Raw genomic sequence first — 16,753 nt, 5'->3', positions numbered from 1 at the left:
TGACCACATCTATGCAAAATAGTCTCTAAAACCTGCCATAAATATTGAATAAATTTGTTTAATTGCCCAATAATACTTTAAATAAATTTGTTTTTTTATTTCAAGAGTGTAATGTATTCGAGTGTCTCCACCATGAAGCACTAAATCCTTTTTTTTGCATACAAATGATCAACTGGCAGCTTGAGTACAAAACACCTGTGTGTATCTGCAGGTGTGTAGGTGCGTTTCTGTGTGTGTGTGTGCGTGTGTATGTTTAATACCTGGTACTGGCTGGTGAGGCGGGCGTTGCTGAGGTCCAGGCTCTGGTTGGTTTCCCTCAGGGCGCTGAGCTCCCCCTCCAGTCGAGTCCTCTCCAGCTGGGAGGCGCTCAGCTCCCCCCTCAGCACCGAGCCCTGAGCCAGCAGCTCCGCCTGTGACGCCAACCCCTCCTTCTGCTGGGCCTGCAGCCTGCAGCACCGACACACATGGACTTTACTCACCACTGTCATTGTTATGTGTCCTGCAAAGTGCTTTGTTTCATTGTTTGGTAAGAGCTCTCTAAGTAAAGCTCATTATTGTATTATTACAAAACATCCTCGCAAAGCCAGACAACCACTAATAGATAAATCTGACATCATCTCATATGAAATGGTTGAAGACCACATTATGGAGCATAGCTGGAGTCACTAAGTGGTTGTAGTAGCATTATAGAGGTAAGCAATCATCTTTGTTTCATTTTCTAATGAAAACTGTAATGAGATGAGATGAGATCTAATGATCACTTTGGGGGAAATTGTATAATATTCAGTAATAAACATTATTTTATCTTCACAATGTGTTTTCAAATTGCTTTTGGAATTAAACTTTTTATGTAAGTTAGAACTGAATCATGGCTCAATATAAAGAAAATCAACCACAGTCCCTATATTTCCTTTAGGGCACCGACTAACAAATATATTCAGATTCTATTATTATCTTAAAAGCTTGGTCTGTAACATTTCAGTAAATATACTGTAAATGCACATCCTGAGTTCCCAGAGCTCATGGTGACATCATCAAATCTCTTTTTTCATCCAATCAACCATCAAAAACTCAAAGATATTTAATTTACAATCATAGACGACTAAGAAACCCAGAACATATTCACATTTGACAAGCTGTGACTAGTGAAGTTTTCCCTAAAGAAAATACCCAAACCATTAATTGTTATAAAAAAGCTGCAGACTGCAACAGGTCTAAAGGGCATTTTTAATGCATAGACATAGGTCTGCTAATTTTATTTTTTGATGTATTTTCTGTCGTGTGTCATCAGAACAACCAGCAAAGCAGGTTGTCTTGTCTCCAGTTTGGCAACCCATCATTAGAAGTCTGTCATTAATCAATTGCATCAATATGAAGATGAAAACCTGGTTGATTAACTAACTATGGTACACACACGTAGCTCATGATGATGATCGTTGTCTTTATACACCCACCACCCTCAAAATAAAATGTAATCAGAGGCACTCGATATTGTTTTCCATGTCAGACTTAATTATACATGAATGTAATTAAGAAAACATTTAGAAATTCAAGGTGAAACAATATGGTGACGTCTGAGATGAATGAATGTGTTCAGTCCCAAAGCCTTCAATGTTGTTCCTTTGGTGTTCCTTTAAACTAAGAAAAAAAGCCTTATTCGTTGCATGTACTGCCTTTATCCTGTTTTTTGATGTCTTTTGTGTTGTTGCCTTGTTTTTCTGTGCTGCTGTTTTGTGCCCAAAAGCTTTAAATCAAGAAAATATGTATTCTGTACCTTCCTGTAGTGCATTTGCATTAAAATAATTACTGTGTTGCTCCCTGTGCTTCATACAGAAGCATTAATGCTGCTGCTCTCCTATATTCAAATGAACTCGAGTGCAGGGAGCAGAGCGAAGTGAAAAGATGATCTGATCTCATGAATGAGATGCTGAGGAAGCTGACTGGAGAGTATATTTGTTACCTCTCGTTGTCATCTTTCAGCCTCTCCAGCTCCCGTTCTTGCTCCATCCTCTTCTGGGCCTCTGCTTCCATCTCCTCTCTCTCCGTCTTCATCTCTCGTTCTCTCTCCTCTAGCTGGGTTTTACCATCCAGGAACTCCTTGTACCTTGAGATTGCAAACACAACATTCACTCCCACAAGAAACTGCAACTTTAAATGTATGACTAAGATAGAAGGTGTGTGTCTGTGTGAGTTTGTGTGTTAGACAGAAAAAGATTCAAAATGATCTACAGTTAGGATTTTTATTCTAATTTGATGCACTCGGTGTGTGTTCGTACCTGGCCTCCAGCTCCCTGTGCTGGGCCTCGAGGCTGCGGTTGTTGCTCCGTAGCTGAGAGTGTTTCTCCAGCAGCTCCTCCAGCTCCACCTCCTGCCGCTGCTGCAGTGCCGTCATCCGCTCGTGGTCCCGCCTCAGAACATCCGTCCTGGCCGCTGACTCCTCCCGCTCCCGCGCCCACACCTTGGACTCAGCCTCCAGAGCCGCGCACCGGGCCTCACTCTCACTGCAACGCACCAGCACTGCTGCATGCTGGGAGTTCAGTGACGCTTGCTCCACCTGTGGTGTGTTGTTTTGTGTATGTTTGATTATGCAATACAGAAGAGAGACATTTTGATGGTTTAACTGAAAGTAACGAGCTGTACATTTGAAGTTTTGCTATAGGTTTATTAAGATTTTATCACCTTTTATAATGGTTTTTGCCCACAGGATGCTACTGCTACGTAGAAATTATACGCACTGCTATACCATTATAAAAAGTACAATGAATATGAATATGTAATATGTAACAATGGATTAGACTCTCGCCTTTTCGGGCATTGTGGTCATTTCCAAATACCACAAGATGTCCAAATAATAATCCAGATTCAATGCGTCAATGAGTCTACAACTGGAACCTTAAAGGAACAGTTTGACATTTTTTTCCAAGTGTTAGATGAGAAGATACCGCTCTTTGTTGCCAGGCAACCAGCAGAGATTCCAGGAAGTCACTGGTCCTGGCCAAGAAAAAGTCCCAAACATAAACTAATCCTTGTTAATAAGTGAGTCTTAGAGGTGCTGGTAGGCAGATTTTGTTGCCTCTGGCTGGCTGTTTTCCCCTGTTTCCAGTCGTTAATTAGCTAAGCTAAGCTAACCAGCTGCCGGCACCGGATACATATTTACATATGATATGAGATATGAAAGAGGTTTAGATCGTCTTGTCTAACTTTAAACAAAGAAACAAATTAGCATACTTCCCAATTGTTAAGCTATTCCTTTAAGAAAAGGGCGCCTCCCTCTCTTCAAAGCAGTCTTACAGTCCAATAATGTAACAGGTGCTTGAAAACTTTATGTCGAAATTCAAAAAAGTGTGCTTTAATTTAAGCAGACCGAAGGAAAGGTCCAATAAACTCTTTTGTTTTCAATATGGGTAAATAATTTCAGCCATGATCATGCTTTCTATCTGTGTGTTGGGTCACCTGTAGCTGGGTGTTGAGTGTCTGCAGTCGGGTGCAGGAGTCTTGCAGGCTGAGGGAGTTTCGGCGCAGAGCCTCCAGCTGCTCCTTAAGGTGCTCACACGCCTCCTGCGACTGGGACAGCCGTGACAGCAAAGCCTCCTGCCCTGCAACCACCACCGCTTTCTGAGAATCAGAGTGAGGAGATAAAGAGAAAAAAAAAAAATTATTTCATTTTCATATGGCAAGAGCATCAACAGGCAAGTCTTTGCCACATCAGAAGCTATCCTACCTTTACCATCACACACATACACACACACACCGCTCAAAATATCCATATTATTTGAACTTGGACTGAATCTGCAGCTGACCTTTCCAGGCGCTCCCAGTCAGATTGCAGCTTTATATGACATTTGTGTCAATCTATAAATATAGAAATTAAATTCATCTTTTGTCATACATAAAGGTTGAAACTGAATTGTACAGTGTTACCACATTTTCTCCTTAGTCCAAGTGGAATCTTTGCATGTGTGTAATAATCCGATCAGCACATTTGCGTCTATTTGTGACACATGACTTTATCAATTCTGCTCTGATGAATAAAGAAATATGTTGACTGGACACTATGATGGTTACATTAGAAATTAACAGACAATATTTTGCAAAATTGCTTCAAGTATAAAAGGTGTTTTTATCCAAAATAGGGCTGCAATTAACAATTATTTTCATTATTGATTAATCTACTGATTATCTTCTCTGTCAATCGATTATCGGTGCAGTCTGTAAAATGTCAGCAAATTGTGACAAATGTCCATCACAGGTTGTCAGAGGCCATGGTTACTTTTCAAAATGTCTTGTTTTGTACATGTTACAGTCCAAAATCCAAAAATAATCGGTTTATTATCATAGAAGAGTATGAAAACCAGAAAACATTCACATATGGGGAACTGGAACCAGTGAATTTTTACCATTTTTGCTTAAATGATTATTCAATTATCAATATCACTGCCAATTACTTTTCTATCAATTGATTAATCGATTAATCATTGCAGCTCTAATCCAAAATTAAAATTTGGGCTTGCAGCACACCAAAAGTCAGCTCTACAGCCACTGAACTTTATGGATTTATATTAACATTTTAGCAAGAATTGGCAAAGCAACAACACATTTCATGTTTACATCATCTGAAGAGTCTGGAGCTGATTTTTTGTGGCAGAAGCTCTTTTTTCATTTTGGATTCTTCTCACATTGCCTACCAGCACCCACTGCACAGGGGATTTGTACTTTTTCACTGGTGTTTTTAAGTTTCCTGCTTTTTCCTCTCCCTGCCAATGTAGCAACAAGCCTACCTGCACCTTAATATGAGGGAGATAAGGAAGTGAACCCTTACTTCATCTATCTTCATTCAAAACTGAAAATCCTAACCGTAGTAATGCAGCACCGTACCTATTGAGCAATGTGTTGAATGAAATTCCTGACCTTGGTGGTGCTGGAGCCACCCCTTACAGTTTGATGTAAGAGTTTATGTGTGTCTGTGTGTGTGTGTGTGTGTTAGAGAGAAAGAAATAGTAAGAGCTAAAGCAAGAGAGAAGCAGAGGAGATAAGGAAGATTAACAGTAGCCGAGGTGACATTATAAAAACTGATGAGCAGAGATAAAGCTGTAGTTCTGGAAATAAAGTGCTGCACTTGGGAAGTGGTGGGCTAGTGTGATTTGATAGACGTCAAGCATCCCTCGAGCAAGAATTTCAACATAATATAGATCATCTCCCTCGCACAGAAGTTGAACTGAACCACATACACACACAGACATCCTGTAAATGAGATTTAAAGGCCCACACAGAAATATATTCAAACACAGATACACACCTCTTTTTCCAGTTCTATCAACCTCTCACTCAGCTGCCTCTCTGTCTCTCCTGTGGCATAATCATGGGTCGTGGAAAGGTCATGACCTTTGCCAACCTTGGGGGATTGATCCAGAGGTGACGTCCCCTGGATTTGTGTCTGACAAATATGCGATTCGTTTGAGGGGTCTGAATTTGAATTAAGCGTAGCGTCCGTGTCCACACTTCCTCTTCTCTTTTCCAGCTGGAGAAGAGATTCACTTTTCTTAAGGGAATGTGAGAGAGACTCTATTCTCTCCTGTGATTGGTTGAGAGAATTAGTCGCCCCCTTAAGTTCGGCCTCAGCTTTTTGTAGTTTCAATCTCAGGTGTTCGACTTCAGTGGACAGACCGTGAGAACGAGCCTGCTCATTGGATAGGTCCTGATAAGAGAGAGATAGGAAACAAAGTGTCCAAAGATTATAATCTGTACGAAATAAAAACAATAATCATCCTGAGACAAAACAAAACTACATATGTGGACTAAATTAACTTTACTGGCTGGTCTATATTAAAATATCATAAAAGTTTGTTTCTATTACATTTGCTTAAAAAGAAAAATCTTGATATAATCAGTCATATCGCTGTATGACGCAGTATGAACTATATATACCATACTATTCCTCACAATACTATAATATAAATTTTTGCAATTACTAGACAATTGAAATGAATGTGATGCATCACTCAAGCTTTGTTTGGCTCCTACCAATAACATTTAACAAGCAGAAAACGAAATGTTTTTCCAGTAATTTTACCCTATTTTGTTTCTATGGAAGGAGACGTCGGTTCACCGGTCAGCCGGTCCACCACTTTGGTCCAAACTGAAATATCTCAACTACTGGTTGGATTTCCATTAAATTTTGTACAGACATTCATGGTCCCCAGAAGATGAATCCTAATCACTTCGGTGATTCCCAACTTTTTATCTAGTGCCACCGTAAGGATGACATTTGTGATTTTGAGAGAAATGTCAGGATAAATTGTAAAAACTTTGATGATCCTCTGACTTTTCATCTAGTACCATCATCAAGTTAAATTTTGAATTAGTCCAATACTTTGTTTCATGACCAAATGCCTGCAAAACAATTGGCATTCCCCTCGGCTGCACTCAGTCTTTACTGCAAGTGAGGAAAATGTTTGCATGTTAACACGCTAAACTAAGATCATGAACATGGCAATCATTAAACCTGCTAAACATCAACATGTTAGCATTGTTATTGCGAGCATGCTGGCATTATCACTTTACCCAAAGCACCACTGTGCCTAAGTACAGCCTCACAGACTTACTGGCATGTCTGTAGTTCTTGTTTGAAAATGTTCCTAGAGCTGTCTCACAATCATCCACAATTTGTTTTGGGTGACTCCATTATTTCCTATAGTACACTGCATTGTGGGACAGAGGGAAATCCAGAAAAATTGAATATGCAAATGTACACTACATTATGTCACTTTGTCAGCGTAAACATACTGTATTAATATGTAGTACGGAATTGACAAATATCATATAATACACTGTTATTACTGTGAATTTACTGTATGTCACAAACACAGTTTAAAATGCAGTATAAACTCTGTTCTCCAGATAAGAGAGGAAAGCTGAATTCAGTTGAGTTTACCCTCCACTACATCCCTGCAGCAGTGCTTATATGTTCACCCACCGTCAGTGACTAAACTACCATGTCACACACTCACACAAACACACCTGGGACAGAGAGCTAATCTTGGCCTGAGCATCTGCGTACTGCTCCTGCAGCTGCTGTTTATCCTCCTCCATGCTGGTTAATCGAGTGCTGAGCTCTTTCTCCAGGTCCTGCAGCCGAGTGCAGAGCTCCTTAGACTCAGACAGCTGCTGACACACACGTCTGCGCACACACACACACACACACACACACACACACACACACACACACACACACAGGTCAGACACAGGTTGAATGAAGATAGAGTTGACATTATAGATAAATGCATGGTTCAGCCAAGTAGTTCCCTCTGATGCCTTGTAAAGTTAATTGCTACCTTAGCTCATGATCAAGGTTAAGTGTGTGTACCTGTGTTCGGTGTCCAGAGCCCGAGCTCTCTGGTTGCTGTGCTCCAGGGCCAAGGTCGTGCTCTCCAGCTGCTGCCTCAGTCTCGCCGCCTCCCTCTCCCTCTGCCTCCCCTCCTTCCGCTGGCCGTCCAGCTCCGACTGACACACCTCTTTCTCCTGCTCCAGACGTGAGGCCTCCAGCAGCGCCTGGTCTCGTGCCCGGGCCAGAGATTCGGCCTCCACGGTGGCCTCACGCAGCTCTGCATCCAACTCCTCCTCCCGACGTCGAGAAGTCTCCAAACTGCGTGCCTGACGTTCCAGCTCTGCCCTGAGAGTCTGGGTGGTCAGCTCTAACTGGTCGCCCTAGCATAAAAAGGAAGGTGGATGAGTAATGGTTCTTACTGGTCACTTTAGATTAAATTACAATAGATAACTAATTCCTAGAGGTGAAACTAGTTTGGCCGCCCATGCACAAATAAAAAAAGAGACATAAGTAATGTATCATATGAAAAACGTACAGCAGTAGTACATATTCCAAGAGGACATTAGTGTAGCTTAGGAACTGGCCACATAATTGAAAAACTACATATATTAAATGTAAGCGATCAACTAATAAATAAAAGGCTAGACCATAAGTGAAACACCTGAAAATGGCAGCAATAAAACTGGCAGTAAATATGAAATGAAACCTTAAAAACTAACAATTTGTAACAACAACATACAGTGTATGATATGAAAACTCAGAAATTATGCCTCTTTTTAACTACTGAAAACACCAAACTGAGGATGTCCTTTAAACTGAAGTCTGGTTTGAAGTGATTCTCTCTTTTTATAACTTATTGAAGTTGTTGGTCGGAAATTACTTAATGCTTCTTTTAGGAGCACTTTAATGAATGCATATTCAATCACTCTTTGCAACATTTCCAAAAAGTCTTTTTTTTCTGCATGAAATGACCAACATAATACTTCATTTTTGGTCATATTTCAGTTCCAATCAACTGACTCAACAGCGAGGAAGCAAACAAAAGAGAATGTTGATGAGGTGTAATTTCCTATTTGTGTTTTATTTTCCCTTGCAGCTGAAAGAAGTAGAGTAAGTGCTTCATGTTTCATTTAACACACAGCGTTATAATCTCCATTAATTCTTTGATTCTTACTCTGAAAGTTAGAGCACAAAATCTATCTCAAACATAAATGAAAATATAAAACTGTGTTGATGTCGAGCTTAGGTTTTATAATTCATGAACTGAAATTAAACCACAGCAACTCCTCTGCTGTAACTTGTTCAGACTGTTTTCAGAAATTAAAGGAATACTCCACATTTTTATCTATCTCTATATATTGTTTGATATACAGTAGTACTATAGTAATACTAGAAAGATAGTGCACAAGAATATTGGTTGCTTCATAGACAGAAATACTGTGTTAGCACACCAGATGACACACGGATGCAAAGTCTTGGGATCATACAACTGGGTGGTGTCATGGCAGAACATTTTTAACATTTAATGAGTATTAAATTGGAAACTATTATATTACAGAGACAGTTGAAACATATCTGAACTTGACTGTAAACAGATAAATGGTGCTTTCTCAGCAAATAATGTATTATAATGTATTTAAAAGATATGTACAGTAGTGTTTGGGAATATGTACAGATGCAACCTCCACAATAAAGACACTGGATCTTCCCTTCATCAAAAGAGGGAGGGTAATACATTAGAATCACAAGAATTGTGTGTGACTCTTTCTGAATGGGAGGTATTCATGAATCCCTTTCATGGTATTTCTTTAATGCTGACTTAGCACTGTTCTTTTCCTTAGCTTGCAATTTCTCCCATGTCTTGCAATTTTACTGCAAATAGCACCTTAAATAGTATTCTGCATCGCATTCTTTGAGAAAAATTACAAAGACTTCATCCTTCACACTACATCCTGCAGTGGAGTGTCTGGAGAAAAAAAAAGTTGATGTGTGGTTTAAACTGAGTTTTCTCCTTGGATCTTCATCAAGGTAAAATCCACTAAAGAAGTTGTGCTGAAATCTTAACCTGTGATCTCTCCTCTGAGCATGGGTAAGTTTCTCGTCAATACATGAATATGCCGGTTCACAACACTTCTTCAATACTAAGTGCATAAAAAAATTATTCAGTCAAATCTGCTTCCTATTGAACAGTTTTCTCCATGTTATAATTTGTATCATAGCCATAGATGTATTTGGCAAGTTTAACCTCTGTCATTTAATGTAACCAAGTAATTAGGCTTTAAACTCCGAAGGGTTTAGAACCCTTCTGTGTTTGTGCTGGTTTATTATTATTATTTAATGTTTTTTTCTGCGGCTCAAACTGCCGTGAGCTGGAATGAGCTAAAACCATGAAACTTGGCCCTATAATTGGAAATAATGTGCATGTGCTTCCCAGGATATGCGAGCTCAATCGGCCAGATGGTGGCACTGTAATTAAGGCTTAAAAATGCAATTTTAGAAAGGCCACGCCCCTCACACTGTAAGTCCAATTGCCTTAAAATTTCCAGCTCAATGTGCTCTACAAAAGAGCCTCTTGGACCATAAAGGTCCACATTGAAGGATTTTTTGCCAATTTGCATAATGCAAAAAACAGTAATTTGACATCCACTTTTTTGTATTTTTACTCTATCAACACTAAATTTGGTATACGGCCTTGGGAGACTGAGATACACATTTCTTTTATAAGCAAACAGCGAATATTGTATATAACTCATTAACTGTTTGTCCAATCACCATAAATTAAGGTACAAAACGTCTGTGATTGGGAATAAGTCTACCAAAGCATTTTGAGTCCAACCCATAAGTGGGCGCCACAAATGTCACAAACGCGTATTTGAAAAGCCGGTGGACAGAATTTCACCAAAACTGGTGTGCATGCTCCGATACTAACCAAAATCTAAAAGGCCATACTGATCGGTGCAAGTGGGCATGGTCTATCATATATTTGCTAATAACTCAAGATGCCTTTGAGCGATCCTGATTAAACTCGCTGGAGACATCCTGCGTTATCTCCTGAACATACGCACTGAGTTTCATTCAAATCTGATGAAGGGGGGACGAATGGCAGAACTTTGACAGCACAATTATTGTAATACTGCAGGCTTTCTGATGATGAAACAAGTGTGTGATTGGTCTCACTCCTTCCTTAAACAGAATTAAACTAGCTGAAGTGACTTTTCTCACCTTTGTGAAGCCTGAAACCCAATCGTTGCTGCTCACAGCTTTAATTTTGGCCGATTGACCTGCTTCTTTCTTTTGAGTGCAGGTTTGAACCTGCAAATTGCCGCTTGCAGCTGTATTTATTAAAGAGATTACAGGATCAGCTATTAAAAATTGAGTAAAATTTTGACACTATGGATTTATATTATATAAAAAATCCTCTGCTCCCCTTCACATGGTTTTCACTTTTTTTCCTCTGCTATCATCCATCTTCCCCAAGGTAAAGTGACATCTGCCATGGTCATGGAAATGTTTGGTGTCACAGCTGCATCATGCATGAGTGTGTGTTGGTTCATGTGTACTCTCCAACCTTGCGCTGGGCTGTGCGCAGAGCGTCCACGGTGCTGCGTAACGTGTCCCTGTCTCTCTCCAGTGCTGCTCGCTCTCCCTCCAGGGTGGCGATGACCGTGGTCTGCATCCTGTGAAGCTCCTCTTGGCTCCGTAGGCGGCACAGCTCCTCCTCCATAACCAGACCGTCTGACTGAAGAACCTAACGCACCCCAGAGAGAGAAATGGCAGGATATTCTTTCAGCTGTGCACCTATCCATCTGTACACACAGACATCCACATGGATTACCTCACTGTTGAAAACACATTCCCAGAAAACACTTTGACACTGACTTGATGTTTTTAATAAATGACATGTTAGGATAATTCTGTGCTAAATAAAAACTATGTAGTTGCTACCTGCATCAGTGTGTGAATCATGATCAAAATGTACTGTATTTCCCATATCAGTTTAGAAAGATTTACAGTTATTTTTTGCTTTTCTTTAAAGCAAGATTATGTTACTTTTGCTGCACAGCTGCTGTGTGGCCACAAATGCCGATTAAAGGATAATCACACATTGACTTTCTCTTCATTTTCCAGGATTCTCTTGAGTCAGTTGCTTTAAAGGCATCATCATTAGGCAACCAGAAAGCAACAAATATGTCTCCTGGGGAGGTGAGTGTGTTTACTAATTTAATGTATTTTTGTGATAAAAGCATTGAAATGTTTATCAGTTTATCAGTGCAACAAGAAGAGAAGAGTCATAAAGTGAGTGAAATGAAACAGCCATCATGAGTTACTGGTGATACCAGACCATGTGAGGCTGTAGTTGCACAACCTGTGAGTGTATTGAACTGTGCAAGGAGTGTGTTTTATAGCTTTATCTATTATTTATTCTCCAAAGGTTTAATAGTCTCACTTTAATATCACATTTGGAAAATGTTATTAAACATAAAACATATTCCTGTAATGATTGTACTTCTCAAATGCATGTTTTCTTAGAACTTAATGGACATTAAATCTATCCACATATTCATCCATCTGTTCATTTACCATCCTTACTGGCAACCATGATCTCCAGATCTTATTATTACTTCTTTCAAACTGAGTTAAATGAACTCAGGTTAAGTTAGTTAAACACTCATCCATTCATCCGTCCATCCATCATACCTCTATCTGCCTGCGGGCCTCTCCCAGACTCTCTGAAGCTTTCTTCAGATGCTGCAGTTCGGCCTCGAGCAGCACCAGCCGCTGCTCAGCCTCCCAGGCTTTCTTGCTCTGCTCACCCAGCTTGGAGCGCAGGTCCTGGGCCACCATCGCCTGTCTGTCAGCCTCCTCCTGGGCCTCCTGGAGCTGGGTCATCAGAGGCTCGACATCAGGACCAGACAGGGAGCATACAGCCTGGTCTGCAGCTGTGGTCTGGTCCTGGTCTGTATTATCTTCTCTGCTTTTTGGATGATTTAGGATCTCTGAGCTTGTTGTTACTACAGTCTGTTCTTTCTTTAGCTCACTTTCCTTCTCCTGTTTTTCTCTGTCTTTCCGTCCTCCTTCTGCCTCCCCCCTGCGTTTGGACTGGATCTCCTCATCGCACAGTTCTGCTTTTCCACCTTGAACGTGGAGAACCTCCTCACCAACCCCTGCTTCCCTTTGTATCCCAATGATTTCTCCTCTTCTCTCCCTCTCCTCCATCAACCTCACCGTTCCCTCACCCTCTCCCCTGCAGGATTCAGAGCCCTGGACTCCTCTCTCCTCCTTCTGCGCCTCCTCTCTTTCTGACTTCTTCACACCTTCATCGCTCCTCTTCTCTTCTACGTGTTGCAGCTTGGTCACCATTTGTTCCAGTCGCTGCTTCAAAGTGGCGTTTTCATTCTTCAAGTTTTGAAACTGAAAAGTATAATGGGAGCATAATGGGAGAGAAATTTCAGCTTTGAATCTACTGCATTTGCACTTTCTTTTTTGTTTCCTTTCTTTTGGTTCTTTCATGTACTGAACATGCACTTCGTTCTTACTCAAACTGTATCAAGGTTCAATACAAGGAAGTGAAAAAGAAGTGAAATATGAAAGAAGGATAAAAGGTGAGGAGAAATTGGAGATTGATTTAGATGATTTTTGGATGGTTGTAAAAATAGTATACAAAGGCACAACTCTACACAAATAATCACAGAAACCCTTGAACAGGCTGAACTGGGCATCCTGAAAGAATGACAGGCAGTAGCTACCATTTAAAATAGTACAAATCAGAGTACATGGAAACACTGTTTGAAATATAATTCATAGCTGTACAGCTGCGCCACTGTTCTCAAAAGTTTTTCAATGATCTGTAGATTCATACAGTTTCATTACCATTAATTAAACACAGCTGTTGTAGCAGCTCCAGATGTTTGTAACCACATGTTCAAAGCTGAGTTACATCCAATCACCACATTCACTTCTCATGGAAACAAAAACTTAACAATGCATATGCGGAAATGTGCTTATGTATTAACTGTTAAGTTAAACAACAAGAGTCTGTGCTATTTTTATATCACACACACTGTCAGGCTGCCACTGATGATTATTGTTATTATCGTTTAATATATTGATTATTTATACTCTACATACTGTAACCATTTCACCCTTGTAATATCAAAGTGGCAAATGCCAGAGTAAGGTTTAAATAGCTTATTTTGTCTGACCAGAAGTCAAAACTGATATGAAACAGAGAAAAGCAGCAAATCTTTACATTTGTGAAACTGTGAACAGTTTGGAGATTTGACCTTTTAAATGGCTTAAATTAGTCAATGTTTAAAATCAAACATTATCAACTCATTTTCTGTTGACTACAGAAAAAAGATTTGGTGGCTAAATGTATTCACATTCAATGATCTTCTTCTTTATCGCTCGTATAAAACCACTGTAAGTCTAAAATCATAACAGATCACGTTTGCTGATCAAAGATGTGGTTTGATATCAGACACCGATCAAGGATGTTCTTAGAATATGTTAATCAGTCTCCCACAAACCACATGTGTTTCAGTGATATTTGTTGATTGGATGTGAACATAACATAACCTCGGCATTAGTTCTCTCTGAACTCACCTCCCTGAGTGTGTTCTGATGCTCCGTCTCCAGGCAGGCCAGCTCATCCTTTGCTTCTGGCGAATCAGCCTGCAGCGAGAGGAGATGGATGGTTAACTCCACCGACTGCTGCTTCCTGCTTTTCATTTGTATCTATACACTGAAGGTGCAGATAGCAAGGAGATACATGTCTGACTCAGTGATGCCAGGTTCACTTGAAAGGTGGGTGTACTGGTATTTTCATCATTCTTACAGCCAAGACATGATAATTATATCAAAGGGAAACTCTTTATTGTTTACATACGATTGAGTTGGACATGTGCGATAAGCTCTCTAATCTAACTGTCTCCTCTTGGAGCTCCAGCAATCACTGATCTCGATCCCTAATACTGTTTCATTAATTGTATGCTGAAGTCTGTTGTTAAATCTGATGACCTACTTTGACCTCTAACCTTTAACCGGGTAAAGATAAACTCTTATGGATTGATTCTACAACTGATAACCCCCCGCCCCCTGAACTCTGACCTCCTGCTGAGCCTGTAGCTCCTCCAGACGTCTCCTTAGCTCTGCGTTCTCCTGCTCCGCTCCCAGCAGCCTCAGCGTCGACGCCTCGCCTACTTCCACGCTCAGCGGCTTCTGATCTGAGACAGAGGGATGGAGAAATAAAGAATAAAGGGGGGGAAAAGATGAAAAAAAGAGTTGAGAGACAGATAGGGATGGAGAGCAGGAGAAATGGATATATGAAGAGATTCACTCGGTTATTGTTGATTGATAACCTGTAGGCCAGCATTACTTCCACATATTTTCTCTTATCAGTTAATTAAAATGTCTTAAATGACAAGGTGCAGAGAGACAGGTGCTCTGACCAATCACTTCGTTCGGCTCCTCGTCAGACTCCAGTTCTGATTGGAGGAAACGGTGGTGAACTGGTTCGACCAGTGGGGGAACGGCGCCACCATGGCCACCGCTGCTGCTGTGCCTCAGGTCCGCCTCCAGGCTCATGTTGATCTCCAGCAGCTCATCAACTCGCTGCCTCTCGGTGTCCCGCTCCCACACACACACACACACACACACACACACACACACACACACACACACACACACACACACACACATTCATTCATTTAAGGGGCACACACAACAAACACAGATATTCTGAATGAAATGCTACTACTATGCCATAAAAGAATACACAGATTTTAAAGATGGCAATTCCTTATTGAATAGTAAATTAAAGACACACACAAACATAGTCAACAACATGTATTTTGACTAACATGTACACAACCACTCAATTGCACACACTCAAATATAATCACAAATGTGCACAGATAAGCAGATAAACACACATGTACACACACATTGCTCCACCCACCGCTTCAACATCTATGATCCTGTGACGCAGCAGAAGATTGTCCCTCTCCAGCTCTCTTAGATAGGAGCAGCGCGCCCGTGCGTCCGCCAGCTGCTCCTCCAGGAGAGCTTTGGTCTCCTGCAGAGCTGCACACAGCTGCTGCTGCTCCTGCAGGGGGCGCCGTGCACACAGAGAGGAAACATGAACTTACAAGATTAAATGAAGTCATCATCATTTCAAGCTGATTCTAGGAAGGTGAACGTTCAGACCAAACATCTGTCAGCTTGCAGACAAGATGGTAAAACAGTGTCAACATTGTACACAGTGTACACATAAATGTATTCTCTGAGAAAAGGTTGTAATTTAATTTGTTCTGTACCAACCATCTCTAACCTGCTGCAACTATTTCTACTTTGTATTTCCTGCATTTCCTGAGAGCATTGTTAGTGAAGCAAGAGTGTGTATATACTGTTCAAAGCAAGGATCATATAGGGTGGTACAAAAGGAGTAGAAATTAGTAAAACTGTACCTTTAAACTACAACTAGCCCTAGTCATGTCCTGCAATCAAAACCCACTATAACTTAAAGCTGCTTTTAACTTTTAACCTCTTCTAGAAAGAAACCTTTGCTTTTTTATTCTAAGGCATGACCGCCAAAACCTGACATTTCATTATGATTCCAAAAAACAAAATAGCAACAATAAAAGCGACAAAATGGGTCAAGAAATACATCATTAATGCATGCTTAATGGCATTTCAAAGTTAATTCTGGTCTTATTTTTGCAGTTTTGTCCGTCGTTTCGTCCTTTCGTTTTTCGTTCCATCGTTAATGTTGCACTCACCAAAGTGATTACTGAGATCTGGAAACACCGCAACAATAATTCAACACAGTGCGACAGAGCAAGAAGCACCAGTGGTTTAACCAGTTTTAGTTAAACAAGACATTCTGATATAACCGGAAGTGAGTGAACCGGTGATGTCAGTAATAACCTGATTATCTGACTTCTTTTTAGGGATTTCACCATGTTCCCAGATATCTGCAATTAAAGGTTCCCTGTAGAGTTTTTGGCCTCTAGTAGTGCTATGGAGAAGTTTTTTTATGAGTGGGTCCCAGTTTTGTTTGTCCTGTGCATGTGCACGCAGGCGATGTGATGCGCAGTCCTAAAACTCATTTCACACTATTCCACTGATCTACAGGTGGCTGTAATGTGCCGAGAAGCACAGCAATGCGCCTGGAAAGGCAGAGAAGAAGAAGACTGCAGGCCTAAACATGGATGTAAACAATACAGGATTTAAAATTCTTTTTAAAAATCTGTTTCGCAAATGTTCTATGAAGAAGGAAATTTATTCAACACATTTGTGAGATCACAAGGATATACATAATGAGTTTTGGTGAGTAACAGTGAGTGTAAACATAACTTTTGTTTGTTCACAGGAAAACTTCACAGGGACCCTTTAATTTGGTGAGTACATTATTACCAGTAGGAATAA

At 40.5% G+C, this 16,753-nt stretch overlaps 1 protein-coding gene across 5 annotated transcripts in view; it reads right to left on the bottom strand.

The window, feature by feature from the left end:
• Nucleotides 1-16,753, bottom strand: part of ccdc88b (coiled-coil domain containing 88B) — a 51,529-nt gene that overhangs the window by 16,358 nt on the left and 18,418 nt on the right. For all 5 annotated transcript variants that reach the window (XM_042419306.1, XM_042419309.1, XM_042419305.1 and 2 more), the window contains exons 11-23: nucleotides 15,285-15,431; nucleotides 14,776-14,959; nucleotides 14,435-14,550; nucleotides 13,931-13,999; nucleotides 12,023-12,736; nucleotides 10,893-11,072; nucleotides 7,364-7,704; nucleotides 7,018-7,177; nucleotides 5,297-5,695; nucleotides 3,454-3,615; nucleotides 2,277-2,554; nucleotides 1,961-2,104; nucleotides 261-447 (exon numbers count right to left, since the gene is read on the bottom strand). In XM_042419306.1, coding sequence (XP_042275240.1) covers nucleotides 261-447; nucleotides 1,961-2,104; nucleotides 2,277-2,554; nucleotides 3,454-3,615; nucleotides 5,297-5,695; nucleotides 7,018-7,177; nucleotides 7,364-7,704; nucleotides 10,893-11,072; nucleotides 12,023-12,736; nucleotides 13,931-13,999; nucleotides 14,435-14,550; nucleotides 14,776-14,959; nucleotides 15,285-15,431 — 3,081 coding nt within the window. The remainder of the gene's footprint in view (nucleotides 1-260; nucleotides 448-1,960; nucleotides 2,105-2,276; nucleotides 2,555-3,453; nucleotides 3,616-5,296; nucleotides 5,696-7,017; nucleotides 7,178-7,363; nucleotides 7,705-10,892; nucleotides 11,073-12,022; nucleotides 12,737-13,930; nucleotides 14,000-14,434; nucleotides 14,551-14,775; nucleotides 14,960-15,284; nucleotides 15,432-16,753) is intronic.

This window comes from Thunnus maccoyii, chromosome 8, assembly GCF_910596095.1.
Source record: "Thunnus maccoyii chromosome 8, fThuMac1.1, whole genome shotgun sequence".
Taxonomy (NCBI): Eukaryota; Metazoa; Chordata; class Actinopteri; order Scombriformes; family Scombridae; genus Thunnus; species Thunnus maccoyii.
The sequence above is the reverse complement of the archived record's forward strand: the minus strand, read 5'-3'. Positions and strand labels throughout refer to the sequence as shown.